The sequence below is a fragment of the Oreochromis aureus genome, linkage group 14, assembly GCF_013358895.1.
Source record: "Oreochromis aureus strain Israel breed Guangdong linkage group 14, ZZ_aureus, whole genome shotgun sequence".
Taxonomy (NCBI): domain Eukaryota; kingdom Metazoa; phylum Chordata; class Actinopteri; order Cichliformes; family Cichlidae; genus Oreochromis; species Oreochromis aureus.
In genome coordinates, this window is record NC_052955.1 from 18,922,474 (window position 1) to 18,948,118 (window position 25,645).

Genomic DNA, 25,645 nt, shown 5'->3' on the forward strand with positions numbered 1-25,645 from the left:
AAAACCAAAACGACAGCCATGTGAAAAAGATTTTTTACATGCACATTTCTGTGAAAGCGAACTACCGGTAAATCCCATGATTTAGTCACTTATCGAAAGACCTTTAACAGCAATAACTTGAAGTAATAATTTTCTATGTGGCTTTTTGAGTCTCTCACATTGAGGAATTTTGGACCACTTTTCTTTCCAACGTTGCTTCAGTTCATTGAAATGCTTTGGCAGGACCTAAAGAAAGCATAAATGTGCATAAATGCCTGAAATCCTCAGTGGGGTTGAGGTGTGGGCTTTGACCAAGCCATTGCAACACCTTAAATCTTTTTTTTTTTAAATTTTTCTGCAGCCACTCCATTGTTTCAAGCTTTATAATAGTTTGGTATCAGAGAAGTTCATGGTCTGCAAGTCGTCCAGGTCCTTTGGCTGCAAAACAAGCCAAAATCATCACTCCCTCACCTCCGTGCTCAACAGTTGTTGAGTGCTGATATGCTGTGTTTGGTGGATCACGGCCACACAACTCCACTTTGGTCTCATCTATCTGGGGGACATTGCTCTGGAAGGTTCAGATGCACCTTTGTAAAACTAAGCTGTGCTGCCTTGTTCTTTATAGAGAGATGATGTTTTCTGATTGGTAACCCTTCAAAAAAAGCCATACTTGTTCAGTCTTGTTCTAACTGTACTATCTTGAACATTATTCTGATTTTAAGGCTTGTGGCTTTTTTGTTTTAGTTCACTCTCACCACTCTTATCACAAACAAAATCTTAAAAGCTCCTTGCCTAACATGAAAAGGCAGAATTACAGCTACTTTTTTTAATCAAGGGAAAAATGAGCTAAAACAGAGAGAACTTATATTTATCAGGTTGCCTGTAACAGCTTCAAGTGAGTGATGTGATAGTAGAATATCAAGTGCCATTTCACTTTCATAAGTAGATGGAGAGAGACAGATGCAATGCTGAGCAAGCTGGGTATTATTAAGGGTTTTATTGAAATGGCGACACTACCCTGATTTAGAGACACAGCACTATGTGTGTGCGTGCATGTGTTCATTTCTAATGTTAAAGCCCTTATACCTGTGACTTTTCTGGTTGCAGTGGATGCTGGAGACCTTTAAATGCCACTATATGTGCTTTTTGTGACTTTTTGTTGACTCTGTGGTCAGAAGCAGCAGGCCAACGTCTGGGCGTGGTGAACTCACTGTGTAGCTTGGCAGCAGTACAAACCAGGCCTGGATTTCAGATGTGGTGATGTGGAGTGGCTGTTGGGGAAACAGAGGCAGACTGTCTATGTGCAGAGGAGGGGAAAAAAAGGGAAATGAGGGGGAGAAGAGAGGGTGTGTCTGGTGGTGGTTTGTGTGTGTGTCATTGTGTTGTTTCAAGTTGGAGACCTGGGTTCCCTTTTCTATAAGCGATTAGAGCTTACCCAGAAGCGGGAAAGCTTATAAGAGTGTGTCTCTGTGTTTATTTTTTATACATTTGTTTCTCTTCATCTTTCTGGTTTCATTTATGCTTACTTAAAAAACAAATTATTATAAAAGCACACAAAGGTCCTGCTCCCTCTCTTTCTCTGTGGTGTCCTGTGTGGTGTGGCCACTGAAGTGAGCCAGACTGCATTAACTATTCAAGAGAGCAGGGTTTCCCTATGACAGCCTCCCTCGCTCTGCTGACTTCTGATTGACACGCTCATCTCTCATATCTCTGAAAGAACTTCATGGAAACACCTGTGCGCGCTTGTGTGTGCCATTGTACGACTGACAGGAAAAGGGGATAAAGTTTCTCCTTTGTCTTGCCTTCCACGTCGACCGACTTGCTTGATTTGTGGAAATCAGCTTGTGTTTCTTGTTTAACAGTGATAGCATCAGCATGCGTTTGCATGTTGGCGGTTATATATCCCTGCAGCGTTACATAGCAGAGCATGCGAGAATTAGTTGGAGACATACAGTAGAAGTTATGCTTGAGAACATGCATAGACATGTTCATACTTTATAATAGCGGGAGATTCTTATAACAGATCTTGTTACTGTTAATGGCAACTGGAATGAGGTGACTTAAGTTGTAATTTTAAATACATAATGGACTAAATTTGCATTGCTTGCAGAAACTGTAACAGCCATCCCTTAGATACTTTCTTTAGTAGCATTAAAAATACTACTGTTGAGTGGTCTGTGTTGGCAACCATGTTGGCAACCATGAGGCCTTCGCTGCTTGAAATTCAGTCGTCTGTCTTTAGAGGGGATCAAAGTGGACACAATGTTCAAGATTTGTTTTCCTTGAAGGGTCATAAAAATGCTATCCTTGTATATTATATTTAAAATTAATAAAATGGAATGAATAAATAAAGTTGGTCTTTTCCTACAGTAAATGTCCGTTCATCATCTTTCTAGTTTCAAGAGCTGAGTCATTTATTAGTCATTCATTATTTTCAATGAAATATGACATAATCAGACTTCTGCCTTGGCTGCAGTTGATTCTCCTAACCTCTGTTTTTTTATTTTCTAGTTCCCAGAGTGCGGCTTTTATGGCATTTATGACAAGATATTGCTGTTCAAGCATGACACATCTACCAACAACATACTACAACTAGTTAAAGCTGCCAGCGACATCCAGGAGGGAGATCTGGTGGAGGTAGTGCTCTCTGGTAAGCTCTTCTCTTCTCTTCTCTTCATAAGATAACCATATCAAAAACGAAATCATCTTTCCATTTGTCTTATCTATCTTTAATTACTTCATTGCTTTCATCCTTATCTGCTTATTTTACTACAGGTCCTACTTTACACTACCCTAATCTGTTCTTTCATTGTTTCAAACTGTAATTCCGCTCGTGTCCACGGTCAGAAACTTGATCTATTTTTCCATCTCGTTTGTATCTCATTCATCTAATCGTTTTCCATTTTGCTCCCTTACAATACCGTGATTGTATCTTGTCCTAATGTGACGTGTTATCTATTTTAGCGGCAGCTACGTTTGAAGATTTCCAGATTCGGCCCCACGCGCTCAATGTGCACTCTTACCGGGCCCCGGCTTTCTGCGATCACTGCGGAGAAATGCTGTTTGGGCTGGTTAGACAAGGACTCAAATGTGATGGTGAGGAAAAAATAGTGAGAAGAAGTGTGAATAGCACTTGACACTGATATGGTGAAACAAATTTGAACACTCAGTAAATATGCTCCATCTCTCTGCTCCCTCGTTCTTGGATGCATGCTGCCCCCTGCAGGTTGCGGGCTAAACTACCACAAACGCTGTGCATTCAGCATCCCGAACAACTGTAGTGGGGCTCGCAAACGCCGTCTGTCCACCACGTCCCTGAGCAGCAGCCAGTCCCTGCGCCTTTCCACCACTGAGTCAGTGTACAGCGTTGGGACAGCCTCCACCTGCGCAGAAGAAGCGAGTCTTATTCGCTCACACACTCAAATGGTACTGGTGCATTTATCCACACAATGCTGAAGTCACTTTTAGAATTCTTTTGACTGCCACATTTTCTGAAACACTGAGTAGTTTCCTCAGACATTCCTAATTCCCAAACAGTTTTCATTAAACTTCATTGAGCAGTATTTTTTTTCCTTCTCTGTGTACGCAAGTAGTCTTGTCGCGTTTGAGATATTCATCTGAAACTCTTCCTGTCTGACTGCATTCCACTAAAGGGGCATTGCACTGCAATTTCAGTGAACTTTAAGTAAACAGATTAGGTCCGTTGAGGCTATAATACTTACTGCTGCTGATTTCCCCTGTTCATCAACTCTATTTGCAAAGAAGATGTAGAAAAAACATTTAATTAGATGGGTAGTAACACTTATTACTGAGTGATTTCCCCTGGTTATTTGCTCCCAATTTAAAAAGAAGTAGGAAAGCCAACTAATTGGAGAGACCACACATGCACACACGTACATGCTGACACGGACACGCATATATATGATGTACCAGATAAAATCATAAACATATGAGGAGTTAATTATCACCCAAAACTACAGCTTCCTGTGGTGTTTTTTTTTTTTTTTTTTTTTTTTTTTAAGCCCTTTTCAGCTGGAAATTTAGTTACAATAGGAAGATGTTTTCAGAGAAGGAACTGAAAACAATGTAAACACTCCGTCCAACAACAAAGAACAGACTGATACACAGCGACTCGAAGGTGAACAAAGTTTCGCATTTAACAGCTAAGGAGTCACATATTTCCCTTGGGTGTTGTTTGAAAACAAAAACAGAGCAAAAAGAAAGTGATTATAAGGGACTTTTGTGAATAGGGAGAGCTAAAAAAACATAACAGTGTGGCTCTGTAATTTCTAGATGTGAGTAGCTGGATCATTCCATATACACCTGCAGCATCTGCTGATTTATTTTCTTTTTGGGGTTGTTTTTTTTCTTTTTTCTTAAGTTAGTGATTACAGGTCCTCAAAGTAATTAGTGCTGGCCTCACATTTGGCATCTGTTAAGTTGCCTTTTTTTTCCTCACCAGTTTTTTTTTTTTTTTTTTTTTTTTTTTTCCTAGCTAGCTAAATGAAATGACTGAAAGCTCATTTAGGGCCTCTTAGAACTGCAAACAAATCTGTTTTACAGCACAGCTTCAAGTGTCCAAATCTGGTAAACCTCACACACATTTTACCTCATGGCCACTTTAATACTGCTTCTACTGTTTACATAAATAATGTGGGCTGTAGGAGGGTAGATGGGATGGGATGAGTCACTCCACTGTTTGCTGACTAATTCACTGATCAAATCAACAGTTATTAATTAAGGTTAGGAGCCTATAAAGCAAAAATGAAGTAATTAATTACTTTGGCTACAGGGTGAATAGCTTCCAAAGGTTTTGATTTAAGCACCTCAGCAATCGTTAGTGTCACTAAAAATTTGTTTCCTTTTTATTCTGCCAGCCACGGACAGCTAGCGACGCCCGGCGTTTTTACACGGGGCGACCAGTTCATCTCGACAAGATGCTGATGAGCAAGGTAAAGGTGCCCCACACGTTCGCTGTTCACTCATACACTCGACCGACGGTGTGCCAGTACTGCAAGAGGCTTCTTAGAGGACTTTTCCGACAGGGTCTGCAGTGCAAAGGTGAGCGCAGCTGAAGAGAGTGTCTTCTTTGTATGAGCTTCAGTGAGATGCAGAATACTCACTGGTCTTACTGGTTTACCTAAACTGTTTCTGCAATCTTCTCAGATTGTAAATTCAACTGCCACAAACGATGTGCATACAAAGTTCCTAATGACTGCCTTGGGGAGACCATTGGAGGTGAGTAAAGATGAATGTACTAGCTTTTGTGGTGTGTGTGTGTATATAACTCTGTTAACCCTGCATGGATTTGATAACACGTTTCCATTGTCAGAATTAGATTACTTGAGAGTATTGAGAGTATTGAAACACTTTATCTAACGGCTCCGAAACTCACTATACTAATCTTTTTATCTTCTCAGAAAACAGAAGTAACTCTGGTAAGTATTCTTGGTGTTGGTTTGCATGAAAGTCAACTAGCTTCTATAGCATGTTAGAATTAGAAGTTACGGCAGAAGAATGATAATAGCATTTGTTTCATAGTATATTTAAGGCTAAGCTGCACTTAACCCCTTCTCTTGTTTGTTTTTTTGGCTCAGACATGTTGAGTCCCTCTGCGGACCCTGAGGTTCCAATGGACTTTAGCAGTGAATATGACGGCTCTGACAAGTCTTCAATAGATGACTCGGACGAGGCCTGCAGCATCCCTGGTTCCTTTTCACCTGACAACAATCAGGACGGAACTAGTGGAGATCAAAGGTGTGAGATGTTTTGGAGTCCTGTTAAAAATATTATAGACAGACTGATAAAAATGTAATTAAACTCATATTTTACCTGCTGACCACCTTAATGCTGTCCTTTTCCTTCTAGTGTTTACATCCCTTTAATGAGGGTGGTACAGTCTGTGAGACAAACAACCCGTCGATCCAGCACAGCTATAAAGGAAGGATGGATGGTTCACTACAGCAATAAAGACACACTGGTAAAAACACTACCCATGATTCCTGTACTGCCCTCTTTCTAAAACTATACATGAATCACTCTGCAATTCTGCTGAAAAGTAATGGAACACTTGGAGACTTAAGTAAATTTATTGTAGATGCATAAACTCACTTTCTTCACTTTCTCTTCTATGATTTATGGCAGTAAATTCCTTCTAGACATCTATTTTCTCCGTCTAGCAGCTTGTTTTGCAGCCATTTCCACCTTGATGAGGTCTCTGCTTTTATTGCTTCCTTTTCTGTAATATTTCTGTGTATGAGGCTGAAGCTCCTTGAAAACATTACAGCACTCAGCAGATGGAATAATTTCAACCTAAAATCCATTTCCTGCCTTCTTTCTCTTAAGATCTAAAGTCTATATTTGACTTTTTAGGACAATTTATTTGCCTTTTCATTACTTGTTTTGTTTTTTCCTTGTTTCTTTCCCCCCGGGCTGGCTGAACTAACACTCTTCGTGCACTTTTTTTTTTCTCTCGATTCCCACCTGTTCATCTGGTAGCTTAAATTCCTTCTCATCCTTCTTCTCCTTTGGCATTTGGTGACATCCCCTTTAATTCCTGAAATTTACCCCCGGTCCATGCCCTATCTATTATACTCTGTCCTCGCTACACCACGCTCATTTTTGTTGTCCCATCCCAACATCTCACCCTACTCCAACCCCCAACAGAGAAAGAGGCACTACTGGCGTCTGGACTGTAAGTGCATCATCCTTTTCCAGAATAACACCTCCAACAAATACTACAAGGTAATGACAGCTTTTGTCTTAACAAGCTAAGATTTATTTAAAGTGTGCAGCCCTTTTCTTTTGCTAACCCATTCATTTATTCACCTGCAGGAGATCCCTCTTTCTGAGATCCTGGAGTTGCGTCCTGCTTCTAACTTCAGTCTCGTCTCCCAAGGCACCAATCCCCACTGCTTTGAGTTTATCACAGCCACTATGTGCTACTTTGTAGGGGAGGATCCCAACACCCTCCCCTCTGTGACCCAAAGTCATCCCCAGACTGTCCCACAGACACCTCCCTCCCCAAGCCAGGTGGCGCCAAACAGTGGCATCGGACGTGAGGTGGCCAAAGCATGGGAGAGCGCCATTCGACAGGCCCTTATGCCAGTCATCTTTCAGGACGCACCGCCAGCTGAGGGGAATACGCCTCACAGTAAGTTGAGAAACAGGTTGATGAAATTGTTTTGTGGAAGATTGTATCGCCAAGATAAAAAGACATAATTTAGAACTATTACACTGCATAACCTATGCTTTGTTCCTATCACTGTTTTTCTTTTTCAGGACAAGCTTCTATCAGCATATCTGTGTCCAACAGTCAAATCCAAGAGAATGTGGTATGATTTGTGGTCAAATTAACTAATTTCTGTCAATATTTACATCAATTATACATTAAGCATTATGCATGAAATATTGCATCCCTACAGGATATTGGCACAGTGTACCAGATTTTTGCTGATGAAGTGCTTGGATCTGGGCAATTTGGAGTAGTGTATGGAGGTATGGAGACCTACATCCGACAATGGAATTGATCAGTCCATTGATTAGATGGTTAAAGTGCTTTGCTGGAAGCAGTGGTGTCTAAAGTTTGAAGCTAACAAGAAGCAAGATTGTATTTCACAACCTCTGCAAATCATGCACTGTGCTAAAATGTGTTTTTAAAGTTGACCTGATTTGACACATAATAGGCTGTTTACAGGTCTTAAGGAGGACTGCTTTAGTCAGTTTTTACATGTGATGTTTCTCATGCCAGCATTAGTCCAGAGTAAAAGTTAGAAAAATAAATAATAAAAATCTGTGTGTGTGTAGAGATAAACGTATATGTATCACAAGTTAGCATTTTAAATGTTAAAGTTTATGACAACACAGTTAGAAAAGACTGAACAAGTATGGTGTGCTAGGAAGGGATGCCAGGGGAAAACTGTATAAAAAAAGAAGAAAGCACCACCGCTTAGGTTTGCAAAGTTGCATCTAAACAAACCACAGGAAATCTGGAACGATGTCCATTAGACAGACAAAGCCAAAGTGGAGATGTTTGGCCATAATGCTCAGCACCATGTTTGGTGAAAACCAAACACAGCACAAACGGCTCATACCAACTGTCAAGCACCGAGGTGGAGGTGTGATGATTTGGAGTTGTTTTGCAGCCACACAACCTGGGCACCTTGCAGTTATTGAGTTGATTGTGATCTCCTCTGTATACCAAAGTATTGTAGAGTCAAAACTGAGGTAATGTGGCCAAGCTCTAAAGCTTGACTGAGACTGATTAATACAACATGACCCTGAGCATAGCACAAAATCAACAACAGAATGTTTGAAGAAGAAAAGGCAACCTGACTGAAATGCAGTGGCAGGATTTCAGGAGGTTTTTAGCAAACCTCAATGAACTGAAGCGATATCTTAAAGACAAGCGTGTATGTGTGTGTGGTTGTTGGGGGCGGGGGGGATCTGCCACAATGTTATGGATGGAGTCCTCAAAAAATTGTACATGTGTGTATATTCAGGTTACTGTCTCAAACAATCTGTTACTTGCACACACTCCCTTCAGGAAAGCACAGGAAGACAGGGAGAGACGTGGCCGTCAAAGTCATCGACAAGCTTCGTTTTCCAACCAAGCAAGAGAGCCAACTGAGGAATGAGGTGGCCATCCTGCAGGTAAACGCACACATTTCACTGGATTTTCTCTCAGAAGAAATCATGGTAATGATTACGTCTAAAAGTGTCTGTGTAGGTTCTCAATCATACAGGTCATGGTAGTCTAAGAAGCTTGAAAAGAAAGCGACTGCACTTCTCATCCAAGAGCCATTTCGGTTCTAAAACCACTTGTAATCATGTGAGTCATTAAATGAGCCAAGGTGTGGAAAAAAGGCAGGGTTCATTGCTAGCAAAGGTTTTGGGTGAACCCACTGTGAGACCAAGAGGTCAACTGTCCTACTGAGGTCACCTTTTTGCACCAACAGTCAGCCACCCAAAATAGTCTTGAGATTCCTTCCCAGGCACCTCAAACCACACTCACAACCTGCATCAGGTGATCTCAACAGGTCACATGATACGATGGTTTTACCCGAAACCTTTGGTGGCAATGACGGAGCTTTTTTTTTTTTTTTTACACCTCGGCTCATGTGATGACTCGCACGATTAATTGTGGGTCAACGACTCTCTTAAGGGACGACCCCCACTAGGGTTTAAATACCTGGGACTCTCCACCGTTTGGTTTTAGAACTGAAGAAGCCTTTTGGATGAGAGGTGAAACGTCTCCACAAAACATAATCCAAATTCTTCCTTTCCAAGCTCATTATGTCTGAAAGAAAGTAAAAAACATTTATAATATTAAAAACTACCATTAAACACATTGAGACAGTAATAATGTAATAGTAATCTGTGCTTTGCAGTATCACAATAGCCAGCCACTATTAAAAAAGATCAGTTTTGCTTATTTAAATTATTAATTTGTAATTATTTTACCTCGCAGTCATTGACAGTATTTAAATAAGTGGTACTGTTTTTCCTTTCCTTTTGTGATCGTAACTTCTGAACAAGAGCAAAAATGAAAGTTTACATACAGAATTAAGACATTTAACACTTTCATTCATCCCAAATATGTGACAGTGAAAAACTACACATCAACACTGTCTGTTTAAAATATATTTTTTTGAAAAAGTAACAAAGTATGTTTGATTTCACCTTCTTGGGCGGCAAACTTTTCTTTAGCTTGGGTTTTTTCCCCAGCAGATGGAGGTAGTGGTGCACTAGTCAGTCTGAACTTCAAGTGGTTACCCACTTGCCATTTTACACAAATGCAGTTACGCAGTCATTGTTATTTATGGAACATATGTCATATGTGTGACTTCTGTGGAATATCTATATTGTTTGCCAAAACTGAGTTTATAAATTTTCTATTCTTTGCTTCCTTCTCCTGTGGTTTACTGTCTGGTTGTCACGGTCTGGTCCCTTCTGTTTATCCCCTCCTGTGACGTTCTTCCTGTCTTGCCCAATTTATATTTGCTTCTTGAATTCACACTCTATCACAGTTTATGTCTGGTATTTCATCTTTTTACACACAGCACATTTTTTCTTATCATCCACCTTCCCCCTCACATCCCCTCACCCTTCTGTTGTATCTCTCAGAGTTTACGTCACCTGGGCATTGTGAACCTGGAATGTATGTTTGAAACCCCAGAGAAAGTGTTTGTGGTCATGGAGAAACTACACGGTGACATGCTGGAGATGATTCTCTCCAGCGAAAAAGGCAGATTGCCTGAGAGGCTCACAAAGTTTCTCATTACGCAGGTGTGTATGGGTTTTGAAATAAGTCCCATAGCGGTCTTGTGGTTACTTGCGTAGTAGAGGCCCACAAGCCTAAAATGGCATTCTGATGCTGCAGTGTTTTGGTGTATGCTTCCTCTGCTGTCATGGTGAATATTTACTGAACCATTCTGCATATTCTAAAATGAAGCTTTGCTTTGTTTGTTTTTTGTTTCGGATCAACTTGGTCCCATGGTTTTGGGTATGCACATGACGTTGGTGTGCATGCAGATTCTTGCAGCTCTGAGGCATCTGCACTTTAAGAACATTGTTCACTGTGACCTAAAACCTGAAAATGTGCTACTTGCCTCTGCCGATCCCTTCCCACAGGTACACACACACACACACACACACACACACACACACACACACACACACACACACTTGCCCAACCAGTTCGTTTGCAACACATGTGGTTTCTGCACTTGCTCGTATACATTTCCTGCCATTTAGTTATTTTATCAGATGCCTCGCAGTCATGTGTCTCTGTTCTTGACTGTTTTCTTCTCTCAGGTGAAGTTGTGTGATTTTGGCTTTGCCCGTATCATCGGAGAGAAGTCATTCCGTCGTTCGGTGGTTGGCACACCTGCCTATCTGGCTCCAGAAGTTCTGTTAAACCAGGGCTATAACCGCTCACTAGACATGTGGTCAGTCGGCGTCATTATGTACGTCAGCCTCAGCGGGACATTCCCGTTCAATGAAGACGAAGATATCAATGACCAGATCCACAACGCAGCCTTTATGTATCCTCCTAATCCCTGGAAGCAGATCTCCAGTGATGGTAATCTCAGAGTGGGAATCAGCTAGAGGAGATTTCTCCTATTGCACACACCTTGAGATGGACGTTGATGTACACTTGCAATACTTGCAAAAGCTATTGCATTGGTTTTTGTAAACAATATATAAAATTGTTATCAAACATCAGTTTTGCCTAGTAGTGGAGCAAAAAACAAAACATGTGAGTGCATATGAGAAAGGGCAGCAAAGAGTGACTAGTACTGAATGTTGTTTGCAGAATGCAACCAATCTGATCTATGATAAGTTACACTGCAGTTTTACCTCAACTAAACTTGGGTTTAGTGTCTAGACAAAGAAGGTATGATAAGAGATAAGAGGGTATGATTTTATGTGGGGGGGGTTTCCTCAAATTTGTTTTTTGTTGAACCGCATGTGTTTGTTTCCAGCTATTGACCTGATCAACAACCTGCTGCAAGTTAAGATGAGGAAACGCTACAGTGTGGATAAAAGTCTCAGCCACTCATACTTACAGGTACTATATTAATAAACTGCTCACAGGCACACATTTGAATGAATGAATGACTGTTCCACTCTATTGTTCCTACAATGTTTTATCCATTATTATTGGCTGTTAAACATACAGGAAAAGGCCCCCTTTTCATTTGTAAATGCTAGTAACTTTAGTTTCCGAGCAGCAATTTAAGTCCTTAAAATTGTTGTTTTTAAAGAAAATTGCAACAATAAAGCCGAGGTCTATGCACACAAATCCAAGCGTTGAAAGGTCAGCTCAAGGCCGGAGGTTTTTAACTTCATTGAAAACATAACAGAAAGGGGATTAGTTAAAAAACATTGTGTTTTCTTTGACTGCACTGCTCTTAAATGCCTGCTTCAAAACAAAATGTTTAGTGGTGGAAAAACAGGCCACTGTTGCTGTTGTTTTTTTTGTTGCCAGAATGTCAGTGGATTAATTAATATTCAGTGTCACGGTAGCCACGAGTGGGTTGAAAGCATAATTTATCATTTCAGGGTCATTCTAGTTCTTATGTACACACATGCACATATGCTCGCGCAAACAAATGCATTTGCGTGTGATAAACCCAACGCCTTCAATAGCGATCAAATCTTTGCGATTCCCGACACTCAGATTTCATCACCGTGTTTATTCCTGTTTGTCATTTCCCAGGACTATCAGACATGGCTTGACCTGCGGGAACTGGAGACTAAGCTCGGGGAACGTTACATTACCCACGAGAGCGATGACAGCCGCTGGCAGATGTACGCCTGTGAACACACTCTGCCATACCCTGCTCACTTTGTGCCGCCTCCTCCGGCGCAGGCTTCCGATGACGAGGACGGCGGGGAGGATGCAGATATGCAAGGTCTCACAGAGAGGGTCAGCATACTCTGACCACAGAGAGGCAGAGGACTCACGCTCATTTAGGAAGGATGAAAGAAGCGGGAGAAGGGGATGGCGGCCTTGCACTCTAAAAAGACACACTTGCAAAGAATCGTGGTTTTTATAAAAAAGTGTCTGACTGATTAGAGCTGCGTGAGAGCACTCAGTTTTACAGCTATAAATCCAATTTCTCTCCTCCAGCCCGAAGAAAACCTTTAAAGCATTTACTCTGCTCGTCTTGGTCCTCTTTCATCTTTTGAATTGTTGAATTTCTTTTATGATAAAGACTGCTCAACTGTATTTCACATTCCCTGTTCAGCTGTTCAGGGTGCCTTTACAGATAAAAGTTGCGGGGTTAACCGTAAATCCAAATTTGTCAGAGGAATGAAAAACAGCATGTTCCATCCCCCTCTCAGTGTAGCGTGCCTCCGGGTAAACCAGGAAATGGCATTTTTCTATCACAGGTGCAGATAAGAATCAAAGAGTTTGCTATACAAACAGTAGTAGCTGAAACTTTACAAAATTAAAAGCAAAGCGAGGCTTCTTTTTTTTTCTTTAATATATTAATTTAATGGGATTGACTGGAATTACAGAAAATTCAGTTCAATCTCTTTTCAGTGATGGAGCTCTTTACAGCAACAAAAGACTTCCTCTGTGCTGGTAATTACTGAAGTGAGTCCACTGAGAAAAGCCATCTATATTCACAAATGCATTCCCATAAATTCGTGTTCTATAGTGAAAACCAAAGGTATCGATCTGGCGACAGCAAATCCTCCAGTAATTACCACAGGTTTGCGGCCACAATGGCCTTTTAGAAAATTATATGTAATTAAAGACGCCATTATGAGTTTAAATGAACTAGTGTGGGGGTAGTTTAATACTTGCACTGACCAGGCAATTTTCAGCCGTGAGATTTCGTATATCGGTGACAACTCTCCATAGCTACTGCTGAAAATTGCTTTTTATTGTGTTATCACCCGTTGTCACCCGTCTGAGGTCAAGCAGGTCACTGAAATGATTTGTACCGTTAATGATGAGTGGATAAATGAACGCATCTTTCAGCAAAAGCAGACATTCCCCTGTGATGTAAGTGCATGGGTGGACAGTGTGGGTCACTAAACTAGTTTGGAGAACTTATTTAGTACAAGTATTGACTACCTTTCATGTCAATGTGTTACATGTTTCTGTGAAGTAGCATTATCTAGATTCATCATTGAACATACTGTAGTTACTTTGGTCTGTTTTATGAATGTATAACCTGAAGTTTATATAGCTGTCAAATATGTGTAGACTGTGTATAACATGTTTGAAGGATGATCCTGGCTTTTAGATAATACAAACCTTCTACAGCATTGTATTTGTCTTGGAAGTTTTATTTAACGTGACGTCCGTGCGTACATAACTGGGACCTGCTCATTTTCAGCTGCTTCCTGAGAAATTGCACACAGGCCTGAGCAGATATGGATTTAGTCCTAAAATATTTGTCAGCCATATACAGATTATTTGCTTTTTCCCTATTAATATATTTATAAAACAAGGGCCATTACCGTGCCTTAGATTTTCTATGTAAAAAGACGTGCTTCATTTAAAGCATAACAAAAGAATAAGGACGACTTGTTCTGCACCACTAGTTTTCTACTCACAGCCTGACAGGCTGTTATTTCTTTTACTCTCAAAAGAAGAGCAGATTTTTTTTCCCCAAAAAATGCTGCTTGGTACTTTCGTACAGACGTAGGCAACATGGACTAAAAAATTATGATGGAATTGGGTATTCATGTAACCAGAGACACACAAAAAAGTACTCCCAGCTCTCAAAGCACAGACAGTTTTTTGTTTTTTTTGTTTTTTGGTAACACCCCACAGTCTGAGTGAGACTCAAGAGGACCCTGTGGCAATGGAGGCAAAGACGCTGAATTTTTTTCCATTGTGAGATGAGTACTCTTCAGTCAATGGAAGTGCACCCTTGTTGCTCCTACCCTACACCCATCGTCATTATCAAACAATGCCAGATGATAGACGCTTTCTCTTTTTACTTCTCTCCTTTTATTTCTTTCAAGTGTCGGTAACTTTCATTCTATCTCATCAGCTCCAATCTTCCAGCCCATTGTTTTTGCACTATCATGTAGAGCCCTCCACTTAGTAAGCAAAAGAGACAGGCCCAAACCTCCAGAGAGATGTACCTGGCACCAGAAATTACATTTCTATTGAGCTTTATCTGTGACAAGCAATATCAGTCTAGTTAGAGTAGGTGGAAGACGGCTTAAAAATATTTCGGTTTTCACTCAAGATTTCCACTGAAAGCAAAAAGCAGTCAGGCATTACTGAGCTTGTGCTTCTTAAATGAAAGTGTTCTTTTCAGCTGCAAGCACTAGGTTTAGCAGTCTATATACACACACACTCACTGGAATAACTGATTGGCTCATTATATAACAGAGTTAATAATCAGATGGCAGGAATCCAGTGCATTTTGGCCCATAGACATGGTCAGGACAACCTGTCAAAAGGAGCATAAAAATGGGGAAGAATGTGACATGGTTTCTGGTATCTAGCCTGAGTGTTTTAGAAACTGCTGGTCTGCTGCAGTTTTCCCACACAATTATCTCTAGTTGTTACAGAGGATGGTCTGAAAACGAGAACATATCCAGTGAGTGTCAGTTCTCTGTGTGAAAATAGCTTGTTGATGTTAGAGGAGAATTGTCATTCTGTTTTAGCGTGACAGGAAGTGAACAGTAACTCATATGACTGCTCATGTAGAAAAGGAAAAGGTATGCAGAAGAGCATCTGACATGCTGAACCTTAAAACGGAAGACAACACCCAGTACCACTCCTATTAGCTAAGAACAGTAAACTGATGCTACAATTCACACTTCTTACCAAAACTGAATCATAAAAGATTGGAAAATGTGCCTGCTTATGAGACTTAATTTCTGCAGCAACATTCAAATGGTAAGCACGGATCCATCCCTCCTTTTATGAACTGGTCAGACTGCTGGTGGTGGTGGTGGTTTCTTTGCTGACTTTAGGTCCCTCTGTACCAAATTAGCATTTCTTTTAAATTCCCCAGACTGCCTGAGTGCTATTGTCCACCATGTTGATTCATATATGACCACAGTGTATCATATAGGAATGTATATTTCCCATCAACTGATGGCTGCCTCCAGCAGGATAACACACTGTCATAAAACTCAAATAATCTCAAACTGGGTTCTGATGATGAGTTCACTGTACACGAATGCCCTTTACAATCACCAGATTTCCATCCAGCAGAGCATCTTTGGAATGTGGTGGAACAGGAGATTCACATCACTGTTTGATGCTATCGTGTCTGTATGGCTCGGAATTTCGGAGGAAAAATTCTAGTACCGTGTTGAATCTTTTATGAGGGCTTTGGAGGCAAAAGGGGGGCCAGTGCAGTGCTAGAACAGTGTACCTAATAAGGAGCTCAATGAAGGTATGTGACTGTCTAAACAGTGCATTCAGGAGGGATTTTCTTTCTGCTGCAGATTAATATAACACAAAAATGTCTGTCCATGTGTTGGTTGTGAATTAACGTGTAACCTAGTTCTCATCAGTGTGCTCTATTGTCTTTACCATAGACAGTTTTCCTTAGGATTAGTTTGTGGTGTGATAGAGTGGTGCAATAAAGAAGCCATCTTTAAATACACATTCATCACACCGCAATTCTTCTCAACCCCTGCTTCCCAGTGTTTTTAAACACGGTGGGCGTGATTGTGGATGCCGTGCAGGTGCGTCCACACGGCATCGCCGACCACGCCTCACCACATAGTTCTTTTTGGTTTTGTTTTTTTAAAACCAAGAAAAATATTAACAATAATTGCAACATGATACTTTAATAAATACTCAGAAGTGTAATGTGATCTTTGAACTTTTATTATATTAGCGTCGCTTCCATACGGAAAGAGCTACTGATTACTCATTTCCATAGCACGTTTTGTCATCTAAACCTCTGAGACCTCCCAGTGCTCATTTCTTGTCAGCTTTAGTGGAGTCTGTTTTGTTCTGCAGCTCTGCTTGGGGTGCACGCACACGCATGCCAATTGATTTTAGCCAGTGGGTGCAATTCCATTTTCTCTCGGGCTTGTACAGAAGTTATCTGTATTAATGAAGTCTGTGGGAGAAAGTGCTGTTTTTCCTCAAAATTCAATTGGCTGTGTGCTCAAAAGGTTACCAGGAGCGTTCATAACTCAGAGTGTCATCTTATTTATAGCGCAACTACTAGAACAATTGCAATTAGCACTCTCATTTTATAGCTGCGCCTCATCTGGAAACCACATCAGGTTTTCTTTAAATACAAAAGAAAGTAGTGCACTTACGTGGAATTTCTAGATAATGCTACACAACCAAAATAAGAACTGATGTTGGAGTGTGAACTTATGTAATCAGTGTTTTCCAGGCTTTTCAGTCATTTCCATTTTCTTGTTATCTCGTGCTTCTCGAGATAACGATCCATGTAAACACTGAGCACTAAGCCCACAAACCATCATTAGCTCTGGAAATGTTTTGTTTGGGATTGTGTAACATGATCACAAATTCTGATTGCACTTTCCTCCACTTGGTATGACTGCACAACCGATGACCTGCAGCTTGGCCATCAAGTACATTAAAAGGCTATACCAGCTGCTGAGTTTGCCCCTGCACTTAGGCATAATGCATTTTGAAAGGCAATAGATCAACTGTGTAAAGCAATTTGCAAAATTACAGAAAATTGCAGAGCATTTCCGGTTGTCATGTTGATGCATGACCAAAAAGGTACTAAATCTCTTTCTATATCACACCACTGTGCCATGCAAAAAAGCTAAACCCTAAGCTTAAAATCCACTGGGAGGTGTGAAATACTTGCAATCTTACCATTATCATAAAATGTCAATATCTGTATTTATATTACATTACATAAGACTGTTTTTCTAAAATGACTTTTAACAGGAATTTAAGAGATAAATAATCTGTTAAACGCTTTTTATGGAAAATGTATGATGGCAAAATTTACTGTATGCTTTCCGCTCTTCACTTCTGCGCTCTCACAGCTGTTTCCTGTATAGTTGACTGCTCTGTCTCATTAATGCCCTCTGACTCTGCTTCATGTGACCGCAAGTTGGATGCTTGTTACCAAACAAAAGCAGGTAAACCAACAGAGCAAGAACATTTGTTTCCTATGTATTCAATAGACCTAAAAAATGATTTTCTTTGAGGTGATGGAGGTGAAGCACACAATGAGGCAAGGAAACGGTTACAAGGAACTGAAATGCACCAAACATATGCCCACTGCTTTGTCTTGTTCTCTTTTCCCAAAAAAGCAAAGGATTTTCCATATGTCAGTGTCATACTAAGGAATGAAAAAGGGAAGTTGACAAATTTAATATCCACATGAACAACTTTTAAAAAAATATTCACAGCACTTGAACTTCTTGGCGTCACATTAATGGCACCAAGGGCATAGTCATTAAAGAAAATGTGTAAAAGCCACAGCAGTGACAGATAAACTTGTTTTGTATTTGAGTATAACATTTGAGCATAAGAAAAAATAGGTTAGTAGCATAGGTTGGTAAAATATTAGATTACCAACATGGACTTAAAAAGTTTTTATACACAATTAATGTGGTTGCTAAGTAATGTAAGCTCTGTAAGACTACATTACAGACAACAAGCTGGATCTCTTAGAAATGACAGACAGTAAAGGCCTGAATTCAACAGGAAACTGTATACATTCATCTAATGTTATTTAATCATTTGTTTATTAGAGAAGAAAATTAAAAGAAAGAATACCAATAAAAAAGAAAAGTACTCATTCTTACTCGTATTCTGCTGAAATGCAGTGATAAAAAACTGAACTTATGGAACAAGGGGATGACATCAAAGCACTTCAGAGGAAAGAAGAAACAATACTTCAGGTGGTGGAAAATCAGAGTATCTGGAAATTCCCTTTTTGACTATTTTATTTCCATACATTTATCATTTCCTCTTCAATAATCATCTGCTTTCCCTTTCCTTTTTCTGAACGTCATTTCAGGATTGTGTTCTCGCCGACAACATTCACATCTGTACACTGATGGTTACTCAACGCATAACCAGGGCAACCTCAGGGTTTTGTCACAGATTCCATTTATAAACATGTGAACAGTCTCGCCTGAAACCTACACAGTGCTGAGACCCAGTGGTCACATCACCTGAAACAGGGCAAGCTTCTTTATCTTCTTCGTGTTTTACAGTGACATGATTGACGCATTTTGGTTTTCTTCTACTGAACCAGCCTGAAAGTGATTAGCCAAACTGAAAAAGACATTCAAACCAAAAAGCCAAAAAGAGGAGTGAATGACACACCCACTAAGACCTACAACTACAATGATGCAATTTAAACACTCACTGTAAAGTAAAAGGGGAAGACAGGACACACGCTAAGCAGTTCACAACCCATAAATGACAAATTTCCCTTAAATGTCAGAGGAGGGGGAGGGGACTTTTCTTTTGTTGTCAGAGGGTCATTAACGCATGATTCATATCTTTTCTATAACCGTTTAATTTTTGCCCAGCCCTGAACACTTCCTGCACGCACGTGTGCAGAAGCAAACCTCCCTCCTCCTACGTGTGTCTTCCCCTTTCTGTACTTCACCCTTCCACACTTCTTACTGACATTTCAGCTGTGTCAACGGGAACTAGCAACGAGAGCAAACTACACAGTACAGAGAAAAACAACCTCTTGCATCTGTAGCTATTGAATTGGCTGTTAATGATCTGGCTCAGCATTCATTTGAGATCATGAGGAACTGCAGTGGCTTGGCTGCATGTCAGCAGCTCTGAAAAGTCTCTTCTGAAGCTTTTTTTCTGACCTGGACTGAACTCTGCTGAACCTGAAGCAGGTCTGGAATGCGTCTAACACTCTTCACCCACTGGACAGCTTTCTACAAGATACACCTTTCTATCAACAAACAACAGGTGAGGTCATTCATTACTGACTGGAGTTCTGGAAACCAGATTTATGTAAAACCTTTTGTAAACTGCCCTAGAAAAGGAAAATTTCAAAGGTAACTTTTATTATGTTTGCCAAGTTCTTAAATGTAGTAAAGGTATTCATTTATTTTGAAACCGCACTTCATATGCTGGGTTTTCTTTTGTCCCCAGTGGACTGTTGTCAAGGGAAAGATGGCATGCTTGAGGCGATGTGAGTAACCATTGTAAAAATAATTAGGTTTGAAATGTTGATTCTCTGGAGGGTTGAATGTTTTCTGTAATTCTCCCAGCGGTGGTCAGCACAGCACGCTGGAGAGGGCAACAGAAAACTGCTCTGCAAGAAGAAACTGTGGACTGCTATACCTTTGAAACACCACTTTGGTATGAGGGAGGCAAGTTAAAACGCATATTTCTTCTTTTTGTTTTAAAAGGGGGGATTTGACAATCACCACATTCCCCCTCTTTAGAGATAAGGCTAAAATGCTGCTCTTTTAATAATTCACTGACTATGACAATTTCTAATGACAACCAGATTTACTTCAGCACATAATACTAACAAACACATAGTTGGCTCAGATGGAAGGAATGAGCGAACAAAGCCCTGGCCAGCTGTGCAAAGTAGTCGTTTGTTTGGATTTGAAATGTACTGACAGACACAGCAAAAGAACAAAAAGATGTATGCAAGAGGAAAAAAGAAAAAAAAAGTATTGTTTTTAAGAAGGACCCAAATAGGACAAATTAACCATTACAGGCATTAGAGATAAACTCTCATCTTTGTAATAGGGGAATACCTGTTTGTCGATAGTCATAGTATCCTAAGTGCTGACTAACAACTGAAATATTTTAGAAAACTTTTGATTTATGAGGAAAACCTTCCTATAATGCACTCACGATAAGTCTCCCATTTTTAACATTTTATGAATAATCCATTAAATCAAACCCATTTCAAACACACCTGCACACAGGCACATGTGCAGACGCACATTATCATTCTCCGAAGACGGTCTGTCTCCAAATGGCTTCTCTATTATTGAGTTTTCTGGACGTTAATAGCATTAGATGCTTCCCGAGCCTATAAACACACCAGGGTCAAGCCTGGAAGAGAGAGAGGGAACAAAACAAAGAGCGGAAACAAATATCAGCGAAAGCCACAGAAATAACGAGCAAAGTTTGATCTCCTAATGCTGAAATTTTATACAGGAAATGGAAAGAATAAAATATCTGTACAAAAATATTTTAGTCTTGCGGTCTACATTATGAAGAGCGTGATAACCATGGGTTCCATTACCTGGTAAAATAGTACCGTTTTTTTAATGTGGGTTTTTTTCGGTGGAACACAAACTAAACATTAACCCCTTAATCGTCACAATGAATCGGTGAAGTTTGTACTGATGGTGTAAAGATGAATAAATACTTCAGTTATTGTGATAAACAGTGATCAGTGATAAACTAAAAATTTTAAAAAAGGTTCAAGGCTGATGATACAGTTTCACAGACCAATAGAAAGCCTATGGTAAATGGGCTTTCTATAGCGCTTTACTAGTCCCTAAGGACCCCAAAGCGCTTTACACACCCAGTCATCCACCCATTCACACACTGGTGATGGCAAGCTACGCTGTAGCCACAGCCACCCTGGGGCACACTGACAGAGGCGAGGCTGCCGGACACTGGCGCCACCGGGCCCTCTGACCACCACCAGTAGGCAACGGGTGAAGTGTCTTGCCCAAAGAAGAATTAGTTTTGAACCAAGCTGAACTCATGCTCGGTCTGCCCAGAAACTGGGTAAAGACTCTAAAGAGTTCTACGATGCTGGTTTAGGAGATAATGGAAAGATGTATTCTTCTTAGTCAGAATCTAAACATGTCTGTTTAACAGGACTGTTAGCATCTGTAGTCAAAACATGGCCATGCTGTAGGAAATCCAAATTACCCCGAATAAACCACTAAACTGTTTTAGCTGTGCACCATCTTTTGTATTTTTAATGCATTAGTTATCAATTATGACTACACATTTCAAACCATTTTTAGGTTTCATATTATTTATTAATGTGTCAGAATTTAAAACATTAACAAGAACGCGTGAATAGTATTCTTCTGTAACAGTTAAGCATGTCACTCTTTAGCTTTTACATTAAACAGAGTAGATTAAAACGGGGGGACAAAAGTCCAAAAGCTGTGCATTACTGGAAAACAATTATGTCTGTTATGTTAAGAGATGGTCATGTCCCACATGAAATGTGTAGGATTTCATTGAAAACAACTGCACTCTAATAAGTGAAAGTTGAGTGAAATCTATTTATTAGTACTTTGAAAATTGTATATTTATAAATGAGATGCATAATTGAGTAAAACATAAAAATATTTATCATTTATACACATTAATGTGTTGCAAGCCCTATGATGGAAGTCATTTTCTGTTAAGCCTGCAACGTGCTGCACAAAACTCATGCGACACGCCTGTAATGCAACTGATCGATATGCCTACAGGATAATATGTATGGGATATATAAACGTCATACATAATTGACTTTGTTAAATGTTAATAATAATGTTTTGCTAAGTTATGCACTGTTATGGATACTACCTAATTTTTCAAACAAAATTGACAACTTCATACATCACAAATTGACATGAAGAAAAACAATTAGTATCAAGTGATCATCTACATGTGTGCTCCAAATCATATTTTTTTAAAAATCTAGAAAATCTGTATTTCAAAAAAGTCCTTACGCCGTTCAAAAGGCATTGTTTGCACCCCATACTTGTCTCAGTCTGCAAAATAGGTAGACCGATCAGTATCGTAGCTTTTTAGTTATCTTTTCTGGACATAAAAAACTGAAAAAGCAGGAAATGCAAATGTGTTCCATTATCATTTCAATGATATTGTCAGTCATAGAGCAACCCTCCCCCCCCTTGTGCTAGGGTTAGCACAAGCTCAGCTGGTTAGCACAAGCTGAAATATCCCCATTCGCAAGATTTCTTCCCTTTTTTTTTGTAAGTTTACAACTTTCATCCCAAAAGAAGATTTTCTAAATTTGAAGGCCCTAGTCCAGCCTCAGCCTGCCTTTTATTTTTTTCCCCAGGAGGTAGTTTACACGGCCTTCAGTAAGAACTGGAATCTGTTCATGTCCTGTGCAGTGAATTATGCTTCTTCTTAACCAAGCTAGTTAGTGTACCAGCATTAGCATTATAATAATAATAATAATGCATTTTATGTAAGAAAGCGCCTTTCAAAACACTCAAGGACACTGTACACAGCAGCATAGAGACAAGCAATAACAACAACAAACATAACAATTTACAAATTTATAAGGATAAAACATAAAGCAAATAAATAAAAGAAATTATGTGATAATCCATATTATGGGAAATAAAATGCAGCTCACATGCTACAAGCTACACACTCCTTGCACAGTAAGCTACAACACATTGTTTGCGGTTATGCTAGCTTGGCCAAAAAAAGTGTATTACACACACACAAATCTCTCACCTTTCAAATGTCCAAGTTCAGTCGAATAGTTTCATTTTCTCTCTGAAACTGCACTGCTAACTTTACTCTCATGGAAAAGCAGATTTCTTCAAAGAGGAAAGGTTCACCTCAAAATAACAAAACCAGTCTCACAGCAGATTATTTGACCTGCTCTTCGTCTTTTATCTTTTCGAAACAGAAAGTATTACTGGATTATTATTAAATTCATTTTGAAATTCTTGTCTCTGCTGGGTTACGCAAATCTTTAAGATGTGTCTGGCGTGAAATACACTCAGAGCTCTGTGATGGACCAGGTGTGATGGTGCATCTGCAGATTAAATCAGGGAGAGAATTAATTGATTCATTTATAGAGTGCATGAAGTTCACATTACTCATTCTTGAGGCTGCAGTAAACAACTACCTTCGTCATGTCCACAACTGTTTGTAACGTCACATTTAAACTGGAAATAACTGGTCCAACTCACTATATGACTGCCAACTTTTTTGTCCCCCAGAATTGCAGGCTCTTATTGTGCTGAGAAACAAAAAGTAACCTGTATTAATCTGTGATTACTGTAAAATGCAAATGATCAGTTTGCCTGTACATTCTGGGCGATCCTCGCCTGCAACTTAGACCACGCAGGAGAATAAGTGCAGCAATTTATAGATAATTTAATAAAAAGTTGCATTAACAATAAGTAATGTGCTCAGCTCAGGGGATCGAGTGCAGAAAGTTCTACGTCAAATTAATCTAAAAGGTATCAGTTCCTTAATGCTGTCTGTTTCCACAACAGCGACAGCTTACCTTATGACGTGTTCTCCATACAGTGCAGCTGAGGCAGGGACTTTTGGCAATTTCACTTTCTATTAAAACCGTGGGTGCAAACTGTTATCATCAGGCAGCATGACTAAACCCATACTAGGAAGCGGAGGACTCCCATCGACACTATGCCTGAACACCATATAGTGTGCAGAATCAAACTATCTCACATTGAGAAACATCAGGACAACCAAATTATTTTTTATCTCTTGAGCTCAGTCAACCATGAAATAGAATAGGGGATACAAAATATCCAAGCTCTATTATATGTTTTTAAAGTATTATGGTGAAGTTGATTTACCATACAAATTGTTACTGTATTTATTTTAATTTCAGGGATTTAATAATGTATTTTTGTCTTGCAGGTGAATTTTTAACCAGGGGAGTTCCAGCTAACTAAAGGAACCATGAACTCCACTTTAAAACCAGAAACAGGCAACAACTCAACATGCGTTAAGATTGGAGAGAGTGTTGTCAGTGACTTTCTGATGTCTGTTTACATACTGGCCTTTGTTTTTGGTTTGATCTTCAATGTACTGACCCTGGGCCCCATCATTCAACAAGTGAAGCAAAAAAATGTCCTGGGAATCTTCCTGCTCAACCTGTCTATCTCTGACATCCTTTTTGTCATCACTATGCCCCTTTGGATAAATTATTACCGGTTTGACCACCGCTGGATGCTAGGTTCTTGGTCCTGCAGTGTAGCTGGCTTTGTCTACTACTCTAATATGTATATCAGCATCTACCTGCTTTGCTGTATCTCTTTGGACCGCTGTCTGGTGGTCAGTTACCCACTCCGCTTCAAGACACACCGAACGTCTTGCTACGCCTGGATGCAGTGTATCGTAGTTTATGCGGTAGTGGTGGTGATACACATCATAATGCTGGTCTCTGACAATCTCAAAGATGCCCATGATGAGAACAACAATAATGACCGTTGTTATGAGACCTACCCCTTGGAGAAGCCTATTGCTCTATTCAACTTGCTCAGAGTAGGCTTTGGCTTCCTGCTACCCCTGCTAGTACTGGCAGTGAGCTACTGGAGGGTGCTAGCCACTGTGGGCCAAAGTCCCGGCCTGAGCGCCCAGGCTAAGAGGAAGGTCCGTCTTCTCTCCTTTGGAGTCATTGGGATCTTCTCAGTTTGCTTTGCTCCATATCATATTCTTTTGCTCATACGCTCACTAGTATTTTATAACAACAATTTTGATACGAGTAACAATGGGAGTTACTGCAAGTTTGAAGAACAAATGCACTTCGTCTTCTCCTGTACGCTGGCACTGTCCAGTTTGAATGCTGTGGTGGACCCGGTGCTGTATGTGTTGGTGAGTAACGGAGTCTGGGAGCAGATCAAACTAACCTGGAGAAGCCGCAGACGGACAGGACAAGAAGACTGTGCACTAACTGCTTACAAAAGAGGAAAAGCTGCCACTACTACGACTACTAATTTAATATGAATAATAAGCTATATGTGATAGACAAGTGTACAACTGTATGTGTGTGAGTGTGCATTGGCAAAATATAGGATTTTGCATGGCAGCTTTTTCAAATAAAGTCTTCCTCTCATGAGTTAAGTAGCAGGATTATTTCCATCCCACTTGTGTATGTTGTTTTGTGTATGTATAAAAGGCAATCTTTGTGGTTACATTTGTATGTTATATCATGCACAGTGTTAGGAGGAAGCTGAATAATGTATGCATCTCAGTCCTGGTTAATGTGATTGTAGTCTCGGGTTCTGCTCTCCCACAAGTTCTTCAGTGGAAGCCACTTCTGGTTTTGTTTTTAGACTCTGTTGTAGCAACTGAAGAGCACTTGTATTTTTTTGTCCAATCTATGCAATCATAGCGTGACTGAGCAACCCTGATATAGTTAAATATGCATTACCTCCAATGCATGCCATACAAAGCCTTTATTAGCATAACTTTGTGTGCCCAGTGTCTAACATATTTAACAAGAAATAAATCAGTATTATGTCCAGG

At 40.0% G+C, this 25,645-nt stretch overlaps 2 protein-coding genes across 7 annotated transcripts in view; both read left to right on the forward strand.

The window, feature by feature from the left end:
* Positions 1-13,767, forward strand: part of prkd2 (protein kinase D2) — a 31,493-nt gene extending 17,726 nt beyond the window's left edge. For 2 of the 3 annotated variants that reach the window (XM_031732837.2, XM_031732838.2), the window contains 18 exons: positions 2,491-2,629; positions 2,944-3,075; positions 3,206-3,405; positions 4,857-5,040; positions 5,146-5,217; positions 5,400-5,417; positions 5,577-5,736; positions 5,848-5,959; positions 6,646-6,723; positions 6,814-7,132; positions 7,261-7,313; positions 7,404-7,476; positions 8,525-8,631; positions 10,105-10,266; positions 10,513-10,611; positions 10,795-11,062; positions 11,466-11,551; positions 12,203-13,767. In XM_031732837.2, coding sequence (XP_031588697.1) covers positions 2,491-2,629; positions 2,944-3,075; positions 3,206-3,405; positions 4,857-5,040; positions 5,146-5,217; positions 5,400-5,417; positions 5,577-5,736; positions 5,848-5,959; positions 6,646-6,723; positions 6,814-7,132; positions 7,261-7,313; positions 7,404-7,476; positions 8,525-8,631; positions 10,105-10,266; positions 10,513-10,611; positions 10,795-11,062; positions 11,466-11,551; positions 12,203-12,427 — 2,487 coding nt within the window. In that variant the 3' untranslated portion in view covers positions 12,428-13,767. The remainder of the gene's footprint in view (positions 1-2,490; positions 2,630-2,943; positions 3,076-3,205; positions 3,406-4,856; positions 5,041-5,145; positions 5,218-5,399; positions 5,418-5,576; positions 5,737-5,847; positions 5,960-6,645; positions 6,724-6,813; positions 7,133-7,260; positions 7,314-7,403; positions 7,477-8,524; positions 8,632-10,104; positions 10,267-10,512; positions 10,612-10,794; positions 11,063-11,465; positions 11,552-12,202) is intronic. The other variant, XM_031732839.2, reaches the window with a different exon arrangement.
* Positions 13,768-19,000: 5,233 nt separating this feature from the next.
* On the forward strand, positions 19,001-25,645 carry gpr184 (G protein-coupled receptor 184). 4 transcript variants are annotated; one of them, XM_031732845.2, is made up of 4 exons: positions 19,001-19,366; positions 19,553-19,592; positions 19,672-19,773; positions 24,035-25,645. In XM_031732845.2, the coding sequence occupies exon 4, from the start codon at positions 24,077-24,079 to the stop codon at positions 25,121-25,123; it is 1,047 nt and encodes a 348-aa protein (XP_031588705.2). In that variant the 5' UTR covers positions 19,001-19,366; positions 19,553-19,592; positions 19,672-19,773; positions 24,035-24,076; the 3' UTR covers positions 25,124-25,645. The 4 variants fall into 4 exon arrangements, with proteins under 4 accessions (XP_031588705.2, XP_039478178.1, XP_031588702.1 ...); XM_039622244.1 differs by having other exon boundaries at positions 19,687-19,773; XM_031732842.2 differs by lacking the exon at positions 19,672-19,773.

Bases quoted from the DNA above. Each gene is read 5' to 3' on its own strand.
- gpr184 (XM_031732845.2), top strand. From the start codon at position 24,077: ATGAACTCCACTTTAAAACCAGAAACAGGCAACAACTCAACATGCGTT.